The sequence below is a fragment of the Glycine max genome, chromosome 1 (assembly GCF_000004515.6).
Source record: "Glycine max cultivar Williams 82 chromosome 1, Glycine_max_v4.0, whole genome shotgun sequence".
Taxonomy (NCBI): Eukaryota; Viridiplantae; Streptophyta; class Magnoliopsida; order Fabales; family Fabaceae; genus Glycine; species Glycine max.
In genome coordinates this window covers 54434351-54455645 of record NC_016088.4, presented here as the reverse complement: position 1 = coordinate 54455645, position 21295 = coordinate 54434351, and the positions used below count along the sequence as shown (strand labels likewise).

At 33.7% G+C, this 21295-nt stretch overlaps 2 protein-coding genes and 1 pseudogene across 2 annotated transcripts; 1 reads left to right on the top strand and 2 right to left on the bottom strand.

Annotated features, from left to right (window-relative positions):
• Positions 1-7030: 7030 nt before the first annotated feature.
• On the top strand, positions 7031-12347 carry LOC100775371 (protein phosphatase 2C 29). Its single transcript, XM_006573627.4, has 4 exons — positions 7031-9036; positions 9842-9955; positions 10507-10771; positions 11667-12347. The coding sequence occupies exons 1-4, from the start codon at positions 7279-7281 to the stop codon at positions 11789-11791; spliced, it is 2262 nt and encodes a 753-aa protein (XP_006573690.1). The 5' UTR covers positions 7031-7278; the 3' UTR covers positions 11792-12347.
• Positions 12348-14296: 1949 nt separating this feature from the next.
• Positions 14297-15799, bottom strand: LOC100820281 (protein ABCI7, chloroplastic-like; annotated as a pseudogene).
• Positions 15800-17560: 1761 nt separating this feature from the next.
• Positions 17561-21295, bottom strand: ALMT2 (aluminum-activated malate transporter family protein). Its single transcript, XM_003516587.4, has 6 exons — positions 20741-21295; positions 20446-20586; positions 19879-20151; positions 19274-19395; positions 19025-19168; positions 17561-18309 (listed from the first exon to the last, which is right to left on the bottom strand). The coding sequence occupies exons 1-6, from the start codon at positions 21048-21050 to the stop codon at positions 17686-17688; spliced, it is 1614 nt and encodes a 537-aa protein (XP_003516635.1). The 5' UTR covers positions 21051-21295; the 3' UTR covers positions 17561-17685.

The following is a 21295-nucleotide window of genomic DNA, read 5'->3' as shown; positions in this document are numbered from 1 at the left end:
ATTACTTTAAAAATTATGTATAATTTTTAATTAATTGAAAATATAAAATACTTCATTAATAATTTATTAAAAATGATTTCTTATGTGTTTATCCTAATTTAATGTTGTTATAGCAACTTATCTAAACTTGCGTTGCCACTTGCAATCATTGTCCACGAGTTCATAAATCCATTGAAGTTTTTTTTTTTTTAAAAAAAAGGCTCGAATAAGAAAGGAAACGATGAAAAATGATAAGAATTTTTCTAACGTGTCCATTGTGAAGACCCAAGTGGAAAAGGAAGCTGCTCGATTAGAAACCACACGCGTATGATAAAAGTGATAACATTATTAAAATATAAATAAACAAATAATAGAATACGACTAATTATGACTAAATAATAAAACTATATACTGTAGGTGGGAAGCAACACGATTTTTCAACGGAACATGGCATATCATATATTCATATCTGGTATCACGTTGACATATGGTGTCTTTCTACTTTCCCACTAAACTCGGAGTTAGAATTTTGGCCTCCGCCGCTCAACAAAATTGTTTTAAATTTGTCCCTATGTTTTAACCTCTCTATCAAACAGTTTCAAATATTGCTCATGAAAACAACAATCTTAGATGGAGGGAGATGATATGAACCAATGATTATTTTTTGTATTATCCAATGGGTGAATTTTTTTAAGATAAATTTTTTGATGTGTTTGTGTAAATTGTTATTATTTAAAATAAGCAGTTTTTTTAAAGTAAATCATATCTATTTCTTAAAAAAAATACTTTTTTAAACAAATTAACTCTGTATATATGCATTTGTTTATGGTAGAATAGGAAAAGAAGGTAAAGTTCACTACAGTCGCGTGACTTTCAAGCTCGTCGTCGTTTGGCTCCATGCGTCTGTCCAACCAACAAACTCTTTGACTTGCAGACACGGTTTTGAATTTTACTTCATATTATTGGAGATTTCAGAGTCTAGCATTTCCCATTATTATTTTTTAACCGAATAACAAAATTATTTATATTATATGAGAAGATCTCTACTTATTTAAGAATATATTTTTTATACTTTATATTCTATAAATTATAAATTTAATAAATTATACAATATAAAATGTAATATTAAACAGAAAAATAATTAAGAAAATGATTCGCATATCCGCATATAGTTTAACTAAGTGAAATATCGTAAATAAAATAATTAATTATGTAAACTATCTTCCTAATCCAGTAATCCTAATGGTCTTGTGACATAGTAAATGAGATGTTACTTGATTATTATTATTTATGAGTTGTTTTTATCAAATTTTGAAGTATTTTTTAGACCGATGTCTACCTCTCTTATTTGATATGTAGAGTTTCTCCATATGATATGATGGTGGGATACATTAAGAAAAAAATGCTTAAGTCAATAAGTGAATAATCTCAGTTAATATATAATTGGAATATGTCTTTATAATAGGAAGAGGTTACCTAGTAGAGTTATACTGCGATAAGTGATTTTTATTCACTATATATTGGTCTTTAATATTCACATTTTTTCCTCTTACTGAATCTTCTATATAAAAGCACGAGCTAAAGTAGAAAAATAGTAACATCAACAACAAAAATAAGACGGCTAAGAATTTGATTATACTTCAAAATTTGAGGAGACCAATTGAATTGGATTCTCCCATTCAAACTCCAAAGTACCGATTCTATCATGCATAATTACTACTAATTGCTGCTCATATAGCGTATATTAAATGTTCAACAAAAACATTGTTCTTGTCTCATGAAAGTCAGCTTTTGCTTGAAATGGATATGGGTGTGATTTGATTAGACTTCACGAACTTGAAAAATAATTACTATAATTGTTTTTATATGAGATTTAAGGTTTTGATATATGTATTAAAAAATATAATTAATAACTTAAATTTCATAAAAAATATTAGTTTTGTTAATTAGTATTATAAAAATACTGGTTAAGGAGTTAAAAAAAGTTTTCATTATCAAAATCATGGAAGAATGAAAATAATAAACAGTATAAATTTATGTATTTCAATAAAAAAAAAAAATTCTATTAGTTTCTTAAGTAGAACCTTTAGGACCCTGCTTGTCACTTGTCAAAATATTACTCTTAATATTAGATTCAAAAATTAATCTTATTAAATAAATAATGTTAACAGAATTTAATGGTCACAATTCACCATTAATTTAATTTTTAAGATCATTATCATAAAATGAACAAACTCACGGTAAATAATAAATTATGATTAGATAATGATCTATCAGTTATTAGTATATAATTTTTTTCTCATATTAATATTAGATTCAAAAATTAAAATAACATTTATTGGCGATATTTTATAAAAAAAAAGAATAATTAATTAATGATAAAAATGCAACACTTATATCAAGATAATTTTTTTAAGCGCAGAACTTATTTTAAAACGGAAGTAATCCTATGTAACTTTTTAATATATTTTATTTCTCTAATTAATTATCCCCAAAAACTATTCCATAAAAAAATAATTAATACTTCATTAGTTTTGTGAAACAATAACTAATTGGAATATTTAAATAATTAATACCTCGTTAGTTTTGTAAAACAACAATTTTCTGAAACAATTTTTCTTTGGCTAGAACGACGTTTAAAACAAAGGGAGTAATGAATTTTAGTTAAAAGTGAATTTGAGTCAGTCAGTTTATTCTTAAAATGTTGATTCAAAAGATACATTTGTTCTATTTATATGACTCAAATACTTCATTCATCATAATTAAGAAAAATAATTAATTTAATTAATAATAATAAATTTATCTTAAATTTATATATTTTTTAAAATATCATCATTAATGTATCTCTCGCTTCTCAATGTTTATTAATACAATTTCTCTTTAATTTAATTAGGAGTATTTTAATTTAAAATTAATAATACAAAAGACATTATAGATTAAATCTTCTAAAAAAAATAAACATCACTTTTAATTTAGATTTTATTGAAAGAAACATATGGAGTAGTAGTTTTGACTTTGCGAATTTATTTTAGCTTATTATTAAGATTTTCAACTTATTAATGATGTTTGAAAAATAAATTTGAAGTGAAACTGTGAAAGGGTTTTGCCTAATTAATGATCTTTGAATCAAAAGCTTATAAAAAACATTAACAGAGGGTCAAGGCTTTTTTTTTCCCTTAAAGTTCAGCATCAGGGCTTTAAAAACACTTTTAAATCCCTTGTAAAAAAAACACTTTTAAATGACTAATTATTTAAAAGGGCGTAAATTTTATATTTTTTCGGTTACAGTGTAAATTTAATATTATTATATAAGAAACTTGTTAATATGCGAAATTTTAATTATTAATAAGTAAAAGAGATAACCATAAAAAATTAGATTCTTACTTCTACTGGAAGCCTGATTTAAGAAGAAAATTGTAAAAGAGATAATCCATAGTTTTAAACCCTTATTTAATTTAGGGCCCGTTCGGGGATGATTATGAGTTTTTTTTTTTTGTTTTTTTTTTCAAATTTAAATTTTAAAATAAGATGTTTTTGAGAAAAAAAATGAAGTTGAAATGATTTTTAAATTATTCTTGAAACATTTTTATATTTATTCTCAAAATCAATAAAAAAGATTTTATGAATTTAATTTTTGATTAAAAAAAAATATATTTCACCATTTCATATTTTATTATTAGCACGACTATTACTATCATCATTGTCTTCATTACCATCATCTGCATTATTGTTATCACTAACATTATTATGATCATCCTCATTATTATCATTATCACCACCATTATTATTAACATTGTCACTATTTTTATGTCATTATCATTATTATTAATAATATTATTGTTATTATCACTAATTATCACTTTTACGTCATTATCATAATATCTGTATGTTTATTATCATTGTTACGGTTAACATTATTACCATAACTATTGTTGTCACCATTATATGATAACATTCTTAAATTAATTTTAATATGATATGAAACTTTCAAATTAATTTATTTTAAAACCATTCATATTTTAAAAACTGGTTTCAATTTTTTTTTAAAACTAAAACTAATACCTGGTTGTTAATTTTCAAAACCTCAAAACTATCTCAAACAAGACGTTAAACTTCTGAAATAATGTTTCGAGTTCCATAACACATTTTCAAATTGGTTATCAATTACCTTGATATTTTATAATTTCTAGACTCCCTCGTTGAGTGGTTGGTTTTAAAGACAAAGTCATTTATCAAGAGAGTTTAATTCGTTTAGTTCAGCATGGTATTAAATTATTATAAATATCTAATATTTGTTTATGATTCGTATGAAATAAAATATATTTTTTAAGAGTTATAGAAATGTCTAGTTGTTCAGTATGACAGTTAAGTTTAAGTTCAGTCAAGTTCATCCAAATTCTCTCTCTTTTCAATGAATTGACGGGAGTAAATAGGGGCGATGTATCAAGTGTTAAAAGTCCCCTTTAACCCTATCTTTATTCATTCATCAAGGTTATTGGTTGATGACACAGGTATAATAAGGGTACAATTGTACTTTTATAAGTTTTTAAGAAAAATTTCTTTCCATTTTATTCAAATCAAACAAATTTAATATCTTATTTTCATTATATTTTTCACCTATTTATCTTTAACCAAACTACACAATGTTTTACTTTAATCCTTTTTTTTAAAAAAAATATTTTTCTTTTATTTCTGTTTACTTTATTTTTTCCTCACAACCAAAAGGAGCCATAATGATACCTTATACGAGTTTTTGCTTTAGAATGCTGATTAAAAAATCAATAAAATTTTTTTATTGATAAAACGTGATAGAGATATGAATTGGTATAGAAAAAAGTCCACGATCTTATTTTAAAAAAAGTTATATATTAATAATATAAAATAATTTTATTACGTCATGTTTAAGGATGGAACTAGGTCATATATGACCTAACAAGGACAATGGTCCTCTATGAATTTACAAAAATTCCTTTAGACTGTGTTTAGATGAGAAAATTTAAAATTTTAAGAATTTTAAATATTTTAATTGAAATTATTTTATTTTTAAAATTTTGTGTTTAGATAAAAGAATTAAAATTATTAGAGTAAAAGAAAATGAATGCAAAGAAAATAAAAGATATGGTTGGTGTCCTTTCAAAAAGAAGAATACTCATGCGACATGGAGAGTTGTAAGGGAACCGGGACACGACGTCATACACACCACCGCACCTGACCAGATCATTTAGTCAACGATGCAAGGCATGACTGAGACCCTTTGCGCTAGCAAGCACCTCTGCCACATGGTGGGTAGCGACGACTGTTCTCCTGACTAGTGGGTGTAATTCTACATGTCCCCCTACGTCCACACCCGATCGACACTCGCAAGTTCATACGGTGTTTTTTTTTTTTTTAAGAAGAGGATCATCGACGGAAGTGTTGCAAGTTCAAGAACATGATTTCGAAAACTTTCAAGTGGAAGAGATGATTAAGGTTATAAAGGAAATATGTAAACATTTTGAAAATTTTTTCTATCAATAAAAAAATTTCAATTTCTTACTTTTTGGAAGGAAATTAAAATTCCACATTTTTAGTTATTTAAATTTATATTTTAAAATTTCAAAAATTTAAATTATTCATTAAAAAACATCCAAATAATAAAATTTAATTTAAAAAAAAATTAAATTCTCTTATAAATTACTTTTCTCAATTAAAATTTTGTATCTAAACTCATCTTGTAATTGTAATTGTAATAGGATAATATCTATCACCTCTGCCATGGTTATACTGGTAAGAGAGTATGCTACATAGAGTATTTCCTTAAGAAACTTTTTGGATTAAAAAACCATTTCAGGTCTCTGTTGTATTCAAAGATCATAATTTCAAGTTTGTCTTTTTAGTACCTGACATTCTAATTACCCAAGGTTATCGTCTATTAAGCAGCCAAGAGTACTGAGATCATTATTTTTTAGATATTGAATATTAAATATTCTTTGAAATAATAATTCAGGATTTAAATTGTATTATTTTCAAAGTAAATATACGTTTTTCCTACAAAATATGTAAATTGAAGAATTACACCCATTAATTTATATATGTAGGTAAAATTCACATATTTAATTATATTTCCCATCAATAACTATTCAATTGATATTTATAAATCCTTATCTTATTGTGTATAGTAAATTTTTTATTTTAGAAAATTAAATTATTTATAATTAAGTAAGTATTTGATGAATTTATTTATTTTTTATTATTAAATAATGAAAATAGTAAGGTTCATTATTTTTATATTTAAAAACAACAATTAATGATTTTATAATTAAAAGTAAAAGAAAAAAGAAAATATACAAGGTAAAAAGTATTTTCACAAACACAAATCAAGTAATTTAAAAAATATTGCCTTATTGTGTCTTTTATTTTTTCTTCTCGATTTTTTTTATCTCAACGATTTGATTAATCAAGAAAAAAGAATCTGATTAATTTAAAATTCAATTGAATAATAAATAAAATTTGATTAAGAATTATTTTTATCAAGAATTAAATTCTATTTTTTTTGTTAATATGATATTGAAACGAAATATTTAGTGGTTTTACTGATTATTAATATTTGAAAATTTGATTTATGTGGAGGCTTTTCTTTCCACCATGTTTTCTTCTTGAATTATATTGGTTTTTAGTTTGACGGTATAAATAGGAAGTTATTATAGGATTTTATATAAGTATAAAGTATTGGATGACTTTAACATTTTTTTAGGGGAGGATTACTTTAACTTAAAAATACAATACGTTTCTTAAATGACTTTATTTTTATATTAAAATATTAGAAATGACAATAAATACCTAAGAAAAGAGTTGATTAAAAGTGATTAATGATAAGTGAGAAGAGAAGTGTTTGAAAAATAAGAAAAAATGGAGACAGGGTAATTGCGGAGACGCCAGCTCACGTAACCGTCAAACTCGGACAGTGCCAACAAAGTGCACACAACACAACAAATATTTTGATTTGAAAAAAAAAAAAAACCCGGCAAAAATATATAATAATTGTCGGGTACATTATTTTCTCTCTCTTCACTTACTCACTACTCACTCTCTCTCTCTCTCTTCACTTACTCACTATTCAGTTTCTCTCAGTCGTTTCTTTTTCTTTTCTCTTTGTTTTGTTTTGTTTTATTTTTGCTTCGCTCACCCTTCTGACCTTTCTTACCTTGTCTCTCTCTCTCGTTCTTTCTTTCTTCCTTTTCAATTTCGAGAGAGAGAGAGAGAGAGGGGGTGAGTTTCTGAGTTGGGTTGGGTTGAGTCGTTCGGCGCAACTCAAATGTGATGGGAAGCAATGGATTCTGCAACCTTTTTTCTTGCTTCAAAGCCTCCTCCAACCACACTCCTAACCACAACCATAACCAAAACCAGCTGGTGTTTGCGGAGACGGAGCCATTGGACGAAACCCTAGGCCACTCTTTCTGCTACGTTAGATCTTCCGCTCGCTTTCTCTCTCCCTCCCATTCCGATCGCATCCTCTCTCCCTCCAACTCCCTCCGCTTCTCCCCTTCTCACCCCCCCGATTTACCCGAAACCGCATTCAAGGCCATTTCCGGCGCCTCCGTCAGCGCCAACAGCTCCGTCCCCAAAACCGTCCTCCAGACCGACGATGACGATGGCGATGACACCGCCGTCAATGGCTTCAAAGGAACGTCTTCGTTTAGCGCCCTCCCGCTCCAGCCTGTTCCAAGAGGTGGAGGAGCTGAAGATAGAGAGAGGCGGGCGTTCTTCCTCTCGGGGCCAATTGAGAGCGGCGCGCTCTCCGGACCCCTCGACGACGCCGTTTCGAGCTCCGAGGGAGTGCCTTTCTCTGCTCCGCTAGGTGGTTCAGTCTATGTGAAGAAGAAGCGGAAGAAGAGCATTGCGGGGTTGAGAAAAGCCTTCCAGAGGAGTCTCTCTGAGAAGAAGCGCCCCTGGGTGGTTCCGATGGAAAGGAAGGGGAAGACGGAGGCAAAAGACGAGAGCGAAACCGAGAGCAATGTGCAGTGGGCGCTGGGAAAAGCAGGGGAGGATCGTGTGCATGTGGTTGTATCGGAAGAACAGGGTTGGTTGTTCGTGGGGATTTACGACGGTTTCAATGGTCCTGACGCGCCCGAGTTTCTCATGGGTAATCTCTACCGTGCACTTCACAAAGAGCTCCAGGGTTTGTTTTGGGAGCTTGAGGAGTCAGAGCCGCAGGTGCAGGGAACTAATCCTGCACCTGCGGTTGAGGATAATGAGGCTGAATCCCACAATGACGGGGAGGTTGAAAAAGAGTCTAATTCTAATTCTCTCCAAGGATCGGTTAAGAGAGTGACGTTTCAAGCGGAGGGAACTGAGAGTAGGAGGAGGAGGTTGTGGGAGTTTTTGGCTGAGGATGATGATGATGCTGAGGACGGGCTTGATCTTTCAGGGTCTGATAGGTTTGGGTTTACGGTGGATGATGCTCTCAGTGTTAGCAAGGAGGGTTCGGGGGGTAGTAGGCGGTGGTTGATTTTGTCTAAGTTGAAGCATGGGTTGTCGAGGCACAGGGAGGGTCATGGGAGGAGGTTGTTCCCGTGGAGCTTGGGCGTGGGGGCGGAGGAGAAGAAGGTTGAGGAGGAAAATCCGGTGGCGGGGAAGGAGGAGGAGAAAAAGGGTCGTGGTGGGAGGAAGAGGAAGGTGGGGCCTGTGGATCATGAGTTGGTTTTGAGGGCGTTGTCTCGGGCGCTTGAGATGACCGAGCTTGCATATTTGGATATGACGGATAAGCTTATTGATACCAATCCGGAGCTTGCTTTGATGGGTTCGTGTCTGTTGGTTGTGTTGATGAGGGATGAGGATGTTTATGTGATGAATGTCGGGGATAGCCGGGCCATTGTGGCACATTATGAGTGTGAAGAGGTTCATGCTAGTAAGGAATCTGGAGGCGGTGCAGACGTTGAGTCAAGTGGGGAGTGCATAGTGGAGGAGAACTTAGCTCCGGATGAAGGTGCTGTTGTGTTGGGGAATGAGGGTCCTGCTCAAGAAAGGAGGTTGGTTGCATTGCAGCTCTCCACTGACCACAGCACCAGCATTGAAGAGGCAAGTTTATAATTTGGCCTTTCAGATACTTATCATACAGACACATTGCATTGCTTGCCTTGTTTTTGTCTATGTTCATCCTTCTTCTGCTAATATATTTTTTACATTCTTACACATGGGTGCGAAATTTTGTGATTAATTGTAAGGCTTCTATGTTTATTCACGCATTGCATTACTTGTCTTGTTATTGTCTTTGTTTATTCATCCTTCTTCTGCTAATATATTTTCTACATTCTTACACATGGGTGCTAGATTTCATGATTAAGTGTAAGGCTTCAGTGCCCTTCAATTGTTCTGTAATTCCTTTGGTAGCTTTCTGGAATTTCATACTGGCATTCATCTACTGTTAGTGATACTGCATTTTCCCATTAAGTTTTACTACTCCTCTCCTCATGTGTGATGTGTACACATTTGTGTTTGCTTGTCTTTGTGTATCCTCAATTCAGGAATGAGATTATCAGCGTGTTAGGTATCAATTTTTTTTCTATATTCTGCTAATATATTTAATCTGAAGTGATGTGATTTTTTGCATTATAAGTGTTGGGTGTGTGTCCAAACTAGCACTGTCTCTTTTAGACTTTCACTAAATTCAGCATTCTGCTTTTATATCAGAGATGTGTAGTTTTTGACTTCGGAACTTGCATTGATGAGTCATGTGAGTGTTATATTCAAGAATTATATCTTTGGCTTCATGCTTATTTATTGTTTCCTTTTTAATTATTAATTTTATAAGTTCTGCTGCTACTAATTCATGTACAGATCAATTCATATCACCTGTCTGAAATTGAAGTTTATTGTTTTGCAGGAAGTTGTTAGGATTAAGAATGAACATCCTGATGATAACCGATGTATTGTAAATGATAGAGTAAAAGGCCGTCTTAAGGTCACTAGAGCTTTTGGAGCTGGATTTTTGAAACAGGTGCCTTTTAAAATAATCTATCTTAATAATACTTCACTATTACTGTTCACTTCTCTTTGTTGTACATGTGAAGATGAGTGAGATATCCACTATTATTGTTAGAAGCACTGGTTGTCATTTTTTAGGAATAGCACAATCTATTTATGAAATATTGGTTTTCTATAAAAAGTTACTTTGCAGAGAACAGGTTAGGACTTGAAGTAAACCAGAAAAGCTTACTTCAGGTTTAAATTATTTTGATAACCTGCTGCAATTTTTTTTTTAATTTTATATTTGGATTTTGAGAATTAGTGCATAGCTGTTATGTCTATTGTTGTCCTTGGTTTTAAAGTATACCAAACTTCCTACTCTGGCTATGGAAGAGATGTTTCATGCAACCTCACTTTTTTTAGTGTCTATGGCACTGCTGCACATTTCCATTATCATCCACTCAGAAAATGGAATCCTGCTTGTTTATCATGCCTCTTGTTCAAGGCCGCAATGCATAGACTTCTTAAATATTGTATGCAAATGTATGTTGACTTGATGGTATGATTTGCATCTTTCTGCAGCCGAAGTGGAATGATGTGGTACTAGAAATGTTTCGAAATGAATATATTGGCACTGCTCCATATATATCCTGCTGCCCTTCATTACGTCACCATAGATTATGCCCAAGAGATCAGTTCTTGATCCTCTCATCTGATGGGTTGTATCAATATCTTAGCAATCAGGAAGTGGTTTCTGAAGTTGAGAGTTTCGTGGAAAAGTTTCCGGATGGAGATCCTGCCCAGCATTTAATAGAGGAGCTGCTCCTTCGTGCAGCTAAAAAAGCTGGTAAACAAGTTTTATCACATGAATCTTTCTTATAGCTTTGCATACAGTCATGTTGAACATCTTCTGTTTGTTTTATGACCTTAACTCCACAATGGAAATTTATTTATTTTGGATTTGATACTTTATTTGTGTTACTAAAACCATCTGTCTTCTCTGAATGTTTGTTTATACAAAGTCAATATTTGTATAACATTCAAACTTTTTTGATTGGTTGATTTGGTGACATAAAACTATATTTTATGGCCAAACTCAGTCGTTACATTTGTGCCTCTTCCTGTTGACTTTGAGGATATATTTTAATGGGATTTTGCTTGAAGAACCAAGTGATGGGTATTATAAGTTGTTAAACAAACTTGCAGAGGAATTTTGGAAAGTTGAAAGAATAGTTTAAAATGTATGATTTTTTTTCCGTCTTCAACTGTTCCACATCTTGTCCTATTTTTTTTAATAAAAATAAAATTGTTTCAATAATGTGATGCCCCGGAAGTATTGTGTCATTCTTTCTTTATTGGGTGATGGTATAATTCTATGCTTTCATCTTCTTGACTTTCTGGGCCACTGCTTTGATAGTTTGTGAGCAGCTACTTTATAATTTTCTATTCTTTAGAAATTAACTGACTTTACATATTCACATTTTTTTGATACCTATATTATCCCTCTTATGGACTATCCTGGAGGGTTGTCATGTCAATTTGGATAGGATTGGTTGGTTCTCATAACGAAAACTTGTTTTTGAAATGACAGTTTGATGTTGGTGGGCTGTTTGCACTTTGCAACCCCAGCCTGGGATGGGTGTTAAAGTAACTCAAGAAAATAATCAATGCAATATTTGAATTAACTTGTTGCGCTCAAATCATTGCAATAATTAGTGTATGACCAGATTTAATTGTTGCAGGAATGGATTTCCATGAGTTGCTGGATATCCCTCAAGGAGATCGGAGGAAGTACCATGATGATGTTACCGTTATGGTGGTATCACTCGAAGGAAGAATCTGGAAATCATCAGGGAAGTATCCGTGAGATCTTATTCAACTCCCTGTTGTCTGTATACATATTTGAGGTGCCTTGAAGCCAGTGCCAAACTTTCCAACTTGACCCATTTTTCATGGGTCTTTTTAGATGTTCATTCTTGTCTAACAAAATAAGTTGTGAATAGAAGAATCTCAATATTAAATGGCAAGAGGCCACCGGCAGAGCTCTATCCAGAATTTAAACGAGCTTGGGAATGGGCGTTGCGGACAGGTCTTGGGAAGTCTCTTTAGGAGAAAGAACAATGTAAAGCCTTTTTAAACTGTTCTTTTTTTGTTCCAGTCGTAGTCTATCTCTTTCCCCAACTATTGTCCAGGTTTATAGAGATGAAAAATGAGAAATTTTGAGTAGCTGAGGCTCTTTTCTTTTCTTTTTCTTTTTGCTCTTTTTCTTTCTCTTGCTAAGGCCAAGAGAATTTGGGTGTATATTGGTGGGGATACAAATGTACTGACTGAACTTAGAGCAGTCACTAGTCAGATAAAAATATGTAATTGAAGGTGGATTTCTACCATTGCGGATGAACATGATTCTGAATTAGAGATCTCAATGTGATCATTGCATTTAAAAGTGTTATAGAATGAAATATTCCTGAGCGAAAGCTAAAAAATAAGCACAATAGATAGAACGAAAGATATGATTACTACTCATTTTCCTGTGTGATTTAGTAATTGTCTTCCAATTAGTTACACGGCAGTTCTGTTCAAATCTTAAGTCTTAACATTCTGCTTTGGTTGAAGAATTTGAATTTTCTACAAACGTATGAAGGTATGGAGAGGATGCCCTCAGTAAAAAGAAAACGTATGAAGGTATATAATAAAGTTTTTATAATAATATCAATTGACCAAATTAGCAGAAATAATCCACCGCATACAGGTGGCTAAGGGCATGCTTAGTTAACCATTTAAAAATACTTTTGGTACACCCAAGACACCAAGCCTCTTGGAAACAAGATTCTAGGACCCTTTAAATCCAAGCCATGTTTAGCGGGTAATCTGCCACAAAATTAGTCTCCAGCAAACTCTTGCACCAATACCAGAGTAACAATGAGAGGGAGGACAACTTACATTGAGGATACTGCGAGCTTTCAACAAATAAACTCTACAAAATGCACAGTTCCAAAGTGAGGACTGATGTAATTCCTATGCTGCGACAATGAATATGGCTTCATTTATGGGCATCGCATATATATTTGCAACTGTTAATTTTGAACAGAAAAATTCTAAGCCAATTATATCCTCATTTCCTCATGGATGTGCTAATAAACTATTAGATTTCGTTAATTCTTTGAACTCCATGTAATGTTGTTTGGATACGAATTGTTGAAACCAAATTGGCATTGCCAATCTGATTTTTTTTTGTTAAAACCAAATTGGCATTGCCAATGATGGTGGCTTGCCAAACCAGAGGCCATCAAAACAAGACTTAGCAATGGATGTGAGTCTATTTGCACCTAAGGATGTGAGGTAAGGAGAAATGTTAACAAGATACTCTTAGCACTCTTCTTTTGACACTCCTACTGAGTGAAATTGATGTGAAATCCTATTAAATATTTGAGTTCCATGCATTTGGTCTCACTTTCAAGTTAATGAGATTCGCATGAATTTTAACCAATAGAGGATAATGTGTGGGGAAAAAAAAGTGTCAAGAGAGTCTATTACTAACATTCCATCATTAAATATTTCTCTCTTCATGTTAACGTGGTAGCAGGCAGCAACACCATCTTTGCTGTTGAAAGAACTAACAGCATTGGATGAATCAGATTCAACATCCAAATTCTGAGCATGCTGGTTGATTAGAATCTGATAACCACTGACAGGCTGAGGCTTCCTCAACTTTGGGAAAACAATAATATATAAGGATTCTAATATTAATAACATACTCTGATAAGGATGACACAGGGGTACGAATGACACAGGGGTCTCCAGGAAGTAAGCACCACAAGGTCCAAGAGGAAGGATGCACCTCCAGCTTGCTTAAGGAAGTACGTACATCATGGTTGGCATCATGCATCATGCATGGGTACAAAGTAGGCATCATGCAGGAAACCACCAAATCGCGCCATTTAGATAGTGTAGAATATTATGGATATCATTCTGTTAGGATATTCCCTGATTGTGCTTATCTTTCTGTTATTGCTATCAGGAGTTTGTTCCCTAGCAGCTAGCTATATATATGTATAAGGTGCTTCTCTTCGGGGATAGAAGAAAAATACAGAAAAGTTCTCTGTCTTCTTCTCTCTTAGGAGGCTTGCCTTGGTCCTGGAATTCCAAGACAACCATGTTGTACGTACTTCCTTAAGCAAGCTAGAGGTGCATCCTTCCTCTTGGACCTTGTGGTGCTTACTTCCTATAGACCCCCTGTGTCATTCGTACCCCTTGTGTCATCCGTATCATACTCCCTAACATAGGTTGAAATTATACAAGTCTTATTTCTTATTTAAGAATTCTCACTAATAATTTTCATGATTCTCAATAAACTTCAGCTGATTATAAAAATTGTATTACTAGTACTCCTTCTAGTAAATAACATATAAGGATTCTTATTCCTGCATGTATGTCTCTCCCATATTAACAAATGCATTTTCCACATTGAAAGAAATACACCAAGCAGAAGGCAATGATTTTTGGTGAAATGATTTTCATCGTGTGATTTTCAATTCATCATTGTATCAGGCAACTTAAAATGGTTACATTCAGCACACACCTATAATGATGATCAATTCGAAGATGGATCCAACAAATTCTTAATCTGACTTCCAACTCTGTCTCTAATGGAAGAATATGGAAACTTATCTATCACCTCCCTGCCAAAAGCAAAAACCAGAACTCTTCTAGCAGTCTCTGTCAATGCCACGTGCTTGGAAATACAGGAGTTAAATTTCTTCTAGGTCACTTATAGAAGCTCCATGGGAGCACTAAACATCATCAGCCACGATTTGAAGATTCAGTTTAACATTTACAGTCGCACAAGGTTCAAGCAGAAGGCTTCTTGTTAACTGTCCTGCATCTGTCTGCTGAGCATACCTACACAAGAATAGTACATTACTGATATAGAGTGACTTGTATCTAACAAAAAAACAAAGATAAAGATATTTGAAAACAAATGCACCTGTTTTAGCTCACTACATTGTGGCCATTTCAGTCCACAATGTACATATGAAACATAATAGGTCATTCACATAAAGCTGAAAAACAGAATTACCTACCTGTTAACCTTAATGTTTCCATCAAAAACTGCTTGTCCCTGTGAATGTGTGACAATGCATTTGTGGAGTTGTCGTGAATAGCCGCGTGGATGGTCCAAAACAAGAGTACTGTGGAGATCCTGCGTTTGATCACCAACAGACAAGTGCAAGGTTGATAACTCTGTGACAGTGTCTGGGCCCAATTGCTGAATATGAAGATTGCACCTCCCCAGTTTTCCTCCAGTGCTTACCTCTGTAAGCTCATATGTGATAGAATCTTCCTGCATGCAAACAATTAACACAGAATCTCACAAGCTGAACTTGATAGATACAAAGGGAATTTAATGAATAGAAGAAGGTTGAAACTGGAGAAAGGAGGTCCATTTGATGTGAGCGGAACGGAAAGACTGAGTTTGAATATAAGAATGCGTAAGCTTTGCACCTTCTCCGATGACTGCCTCAAATGCGGGCATTACTCCAATAAGAGTCATTTTCATTATCTTGAGAGCGGAAAACTCCTCGATGATATTCGCCTGTGCGCCTTTCTCGACGACGACGAGAAACCTAGGATTGGAGAGTTGCATGGCGTCGGTGGTGGTGTTGGGAGGGTGCATGTAGTCCAAGTGGATGGGGATGTCGACGTGGCAGCCCTCGGGGATATAGACGAGGGTCAAATCGGGAGCGGCGATTCCGTTGATGGACCAGAAGAGGTCGCCGTTGGGGAAAGTGCAGAGGAGAAGGAGCCGACGTAAGACAAGGAAACTTACTGGACTTTTATGGGAATGAGCATGTTTCTTACGAATGTTGTCACCAAATTAATTCAATTTGCCAGCAAAGAAATGGCGATGGCAGATTAGAAGAGTATATGCCTGCTGGCTGCTGCTGCTGCAAGACAAGGCCTTTTAATGTACGTCCTTGTTGTGATAAATAATGAGTACAATCCACTTCTTGAACACTAAGCAGAAATTTTTCTCTACTTGAAGTGCTTCATTCAGTATTTTTATCATTTATGCTGGTTAATGCTGGATGCCCCGGTGACATCACTTTTATCAATGTCACCCCAAGTTGGTTTACATTCAGATTCAGTCATTGCATGTTTGGCTTTACATAATGGAGGACTTGTTATGTATGTTGTACCATCTCACACTCCATATCCATGTTTCCTTTCCAATGCTTTTGAAGTTATTTTCACAAGTACTTTCCTTTGGCATATTACCTTGCATATCATATATATGAGCACAACAAACCACGCCTATCTATTGGTCATGTTGCTTTATGCCAATTTCTCATTGCAGTGTCAGTAAGCTAGTTTATTCTCGCCCCCCAAGAAAAAAGAAAAGAAAAGAATATGGTTATTTTTCAAAAGCTGCAGGTTAAAGATAAAACTAACAAGAAATAAATTATGTATGTCAACAAAGTCTTGTTTATACTTTTAGTTACAAGAGCCGCCATTTACCTTTATCATTAGTGTTTTTCTTCTTTAAGATAAAGCCAAGGGTGAATTACATTTTAGAGTTGATAAGACATTCCAACATGCAGCTTTGAGAATCACCCAACAAAGCTTATGTCAAGCTCCTTACTATTTTTTATTGATGAGTTCTTAAATCAAAGAATCACACTAATTAGAATGTTTTTTTTTTTTTTTTTTTACATTAAATAGCTTGTAAACCATGGAATTATAGAGGTCTTCTACTGACTAATTTAAAAATTACCATTAGACTCGTCTGAAGGCAAACAACGTAGCACATCCTATGACAATGGTACGTGTATAAGCAGTCATGTACAATCTCAAGACATTATCGACGACCCAGTAGTTCGACATAGTAGTCGGGTTAAAAGTTGAGAAATATAACTACACCTGATGCAGACCAGATTTATAGATGAACAAAAATAGGAATAAATAGAGAAATAAGAGAAATAGCAGTAGGGGAAAACCTACTACCCACAGAGCCTAGCTCCTCTCAGAGAATGATGGTATTCTCTGCCTAACAGAATGATACGCACAATCATAATCCCCCCTCACTCACCCCCACGTCCCTCTATAACAGAATACCTCACCATCCATCCTCACTCTCTTTCTCTCACTGCCACATCATCATTGTCCCTCTATTCTCCTATTCTTCCTCACATACACTCTCCACACTTTGAGATTATTTACTTGGGCCGCATCTTGCGCTAGGGGCCTATCAACACCATAGTCACAATTCTTCTTTATATAAGGAATAAACCTCATATAAGAAGCTAGAGCTCCTGCAGTAACAAGTTTCAGCTGTCACTAGGTCCTTGAATGCTAATCATTTGTTCTCTTTATTGAATGATTAACTATTGTGATATAAATTTAAAAACTAAATTTGAAGTGAATTAATCAGAATGTTAACAGTAGAAGAATATTGTGAGCCCCTAGCATCATATATTAGAGAACAATCCTCAAAGAGAAAGGTTTTCGATCTATATATTTGTTCCCACAATTGAGAGTCATACCATCAACAGTCTTAACACTGAATGCATCCATCCATCTTATAACCTGAAAGATTGTCATCCTGAGAAATATTCCTACTAATAGCATATCAAAAGTCTAAATTAAACATACTCAAATATAGTAATTATATATAATATCCATCAGCACCATTCATCAAATAACAGATTATCCATATCCATGAAAATAATGCACCATCTAATGGCTAAGGCTTCTTTCTCTTAATTAGTCCACTCCATGAGAAGGTAAATGGTTCTGTGACACGTCGACTCGAGGCTCCTGACAAGTGACAACAAACTCATCCCCGGGTATGAACTCTTTAAAGCATGCTAGTCTCCCCAGTTCCTCAACTTCCTCTATGACAAGGTCCAGTTTAGCCACTGTTTCCACGAGCAAAGACGCAAAGGCGGCGAAAGGAAGAGCTTCAGAGAACTCAAGGCTAGTGATTGCAATTTTACTCAGTTGTGGCCTTAAAGACTTGCGTTCTGATTCCTTTGTCTGTTCGGCAGAAACCCTTTTGGTCTTCCATTCCAGCAATGCTGAAGAATCAGTTTTAACACTTGATAGGGAGGTCTTTCCATGTCTTTCTTGTCCAACTTGTGCAGCAGCTATTTTGAGCATGTTGGTGGCTTGGTTGTGCCTGTGCTTGGGGCCTAAGAAGAGGCGAGGTTGAGATTTTATGGCAGTGTTGAGGTCCTGTAAGGCTTCGTGCAGATGATCAGAGAGTATTTCTGGAGAGCAATGACGGCGATTCCTTATGCTGTTCGAAAGTTCTATCAGTACTTTGGATACCTCTGCTGCCAGCCGAATGCAGGGGTCCTTGAACATGGCTCTAACTGATCTAGGTGTCTAAAAGATTTTCAAATGAAAGTGTATACAAATCATAATAGTGGGATTAAAAAACTATCCAATTGCACTAACTACTTAACATGATAGATGATCCACAACATTTAGTATGCAGTTTGCACACACATAAACATCTTTCATAATAAAAAGATTTCCAAATTCCTTGTATAACCTATAAGCATCCGTTAGTAATTTAGTATAAAGGTAACTGATGCATGGTTTATGAACATATTTATATTCTCTAACGGATAATATCATTGTATATATATTAAAATAGAACAATATTAATATTTAGACACTTCATTATTTTAAATACCTCATCAACACTTTTTATTTTTTTCTTTATTTTTCTTTTTTTATCATATTTAGTTTTTTTTTATTTCTCTCTAACAACGTGTTGAATAACATTTAAAGTGTCTAAATATATTTTTCATTATTCTATTTATATTTTTTTTTGTGAAGTGAGTTATTAGTTTTATAATAAAATAACAAGTCATAAATCAATAATAAAAAATTAAACGAGTGTAGTTTTGGCTTGGCCCTCCTTTTTAGCAAAAAGAAATAAATAAACGAGTTTAAATGACTAGCAACTTGTCTATATTTTTATTATTGATAAAATATTTTAATTAATTTTAATTTTTTATTATATTTTATTAACTGTTGCAACCTTGAAGAATTACTGAATGTTCAAATAATGATAAATTTTATTAAGCATTACCTGAATTTCTGTTCTCAAACAGCCATGTAAAGCTACCACAGTATAACCAAATTGACGAAGAACAGCTCCGACTTTTACATACTGCTGCCATGGAAACCTATGACAGTACCTCGAATGCCTTGGCTCCCAACTTGCATGCAATGCCTGCCCAATTTAAAATAGAAGATCCCACCGATTGTTTCATTCAATTCCAAGAGAATGAATTTATTAAAATGAACTAAATAATATATGATTCACTCACTGCCTTACCAGTGTTTCATCAATGGATTTTGAATCCAAAACAGCCTTATAACCTTTGTATATTGGATCCTCTGATAATTTCATATATCCAGAGCCTTCAATTTCTCCGTAAAAGTACTCATTCACACAAGCTGCAACATTTTAATTACCTTCACTGTATTAACTTAAACTTATACAGTAAATTTCACTAGAAATGATAAGGAAAATAAGTATTATGAACTATTGAGACTTTTGTGATGAAGGCAAATGCAATTAATATTTATGGCAAAAAAGCACATATGCATGCATATATATATATATATATATATATATCCACGCACGACAGGATTTTGGATTGTGTGATTTTCACCAATCTCCACATGACACGCTATTAATTCTTAACTCATTTTAGTAAACGAAAAGTGACTATGTGACGTGGAGTTTAGCTAGAACCACACGATCCCAAATGATATAATAATTTTCGTTGCATGCACACTAACACACACGTATGTATATATAACTGTAAAAATCATCAAACGCAAGTATGGACATGTGTCCAACAGATATAACATGGTATGCGACTATTTTATAAAGTTTGTGCTTCCTTGATTAATATTATGAGTTTGTATATATACCTTCTATAGATTTGGCAAGGCCTTCGAGCTTGTAAACCGTGGAATTATGCAGATCTTCTCCTGACCAGTTTGGAAATACCAGTAGACTCATCAGAAGGCAAACAGCACAGCCTATGGCAATGGTGTATACGCGATCATGTGCAATTTTTAAGACATTTTCAAGCCGGTAGCTCGACACAGTAATCAGGTTGAAAGTCAAGAGAAATATAACTAGACCATAGTCATAATTCTTCTTTATATAGGGAATAAACCTCATATAAGTAGCTAGAGCTCCTGCAATAGCAAATTTAGTTCATGAGTTATATTTAGTCGTCATCACAATCACAAAGCTTGTCATTTGTCAATACATCCCTCTATGCTAATAATCATTTAATTTGTTCTCTTTATTGAATGGATTAATTTTTGTCATGTAAATTTCAAAACTAAAAAAGAAGTGAATTAATCAGAGTTAGCATTGGTAGAATCATTAAAAGACAGTCCTTTTATCAGGAAACCTCAATTTCAAGTCATATTTCTTTTATTATTATTGTCTGATATCTTATAAACTAGTAAAGCAAATCTATACACCTATAAAAAAAACTGCAGCTCCGATGATAATAGCTTGAGAGACTCGGTCAGATGCATTTGCAATATACCCAACAAGAAATGCCAATAATCCTGCTAACAGTGTCCCCAATCCTCTGTTGAGCCCTTTGCATAAAGTTGCCCCTGGAACAAAAAGAAATTAAAAAATATTAAGATCATGCACAAATAACATGCAGCAGAAACACATTATTTAACATAGGAATATAGAAATATCAGGTGGAAGAGTAATTGAGTTTGATTATAGTATTTGGTATTTAAGAGGATAACAATAACTTGCCTGCAGTGAATTCCAACACAACAACCACGGTCATGACAGCCCAAATAGCACTCTGTCCAATCCCCTTGAAAAGTGGCTCCAACAAATACAACAAAGAAGCAAGAGTTAGAGACAAACCCACTTTAAATGCATGGATCAACCTTCTTGGGTCTTCACGTCCCACCTTCCACGTTGTCTGCCAAGCCTTGTTAGGAAATCTCATCACCCTCTCACCAAAAACATGCACACGTTTCTTCCACTTCCCATTCATTATGCAATTCTCATTCTCAACCATTGCCATTTCTTGACCAGCATAAACTTTGGGAACCATATTTCTTAGTTAATCAAGCTGCAAGTTATAGCAGCTAACTTAGACGTGAGTATAGTGGAGCAGGAAGTAAAGACCAATGAAACAAGTTAATGTTAGGCTTTATTTCTCAGGTGGTGTTTCATATTTTAGTACAAGAGATAGTTTTAAAACGGATATTTTTGTCATTTTGTGGGTTAATGGGGAGTCTAGATGCATGAAAAGAGAACCCCAATTTTGTCCATGAAGCAAAGTGTGAACTTTATAAC

What these genes read in the sequence shown, in the direction of transcription:
- LOC100775371 (XM_006573627.4), top strand. Translation starts at nt 7,279, where the DNA reads ATGGGAAGCAATGGATTCTGCAACCTTTTTTCTTGCTTCAAAGCCTCC. An exon ending in ACAGCACCAGCATTGAAGAG is followed by an intron (nt 9,037 to 9,841) that starts GCAAGTTTATAA and finishes ATTGTTTTGCAG; the next exon opens with GAAGTTGTTAGGATTAAGAA. An exon ending in TCGTGCAGCTAAAAAAGCTG is followed by an intron (nt 10,772 to 11,666) that starts GTAAACAAGTTT and finishes TAATTGTTGCAG; the next exon opens with GAATGGATTTCCATGAGTTG.
- ALMT2 (XM_003516587.4), bottom strand. Translation starts at nt 21,050, where the DNA reads ATGGTTCCCAAAGTTTATGCTGGTCAAGAAATGGCAATGGTTGAGAAT. An exon ending in AGCTGCAGTTTTTTTTATAG is followed by an intron (nt 20,152 to 20,445) that starts GTGTATAGATTT and finishes TTGCTATTGCAG; the next exon opens with GAGCTCTAGCTACTTATATG. An exon ending in AATCCATTGATGAAACACTG is followed by an intron (nt 19,169 to 19,273) that starts GTAAGGCAGTGA and finishes TAAATTGGGCAG; the next exon opens with GCATTGCATGCAAGTTGGGA.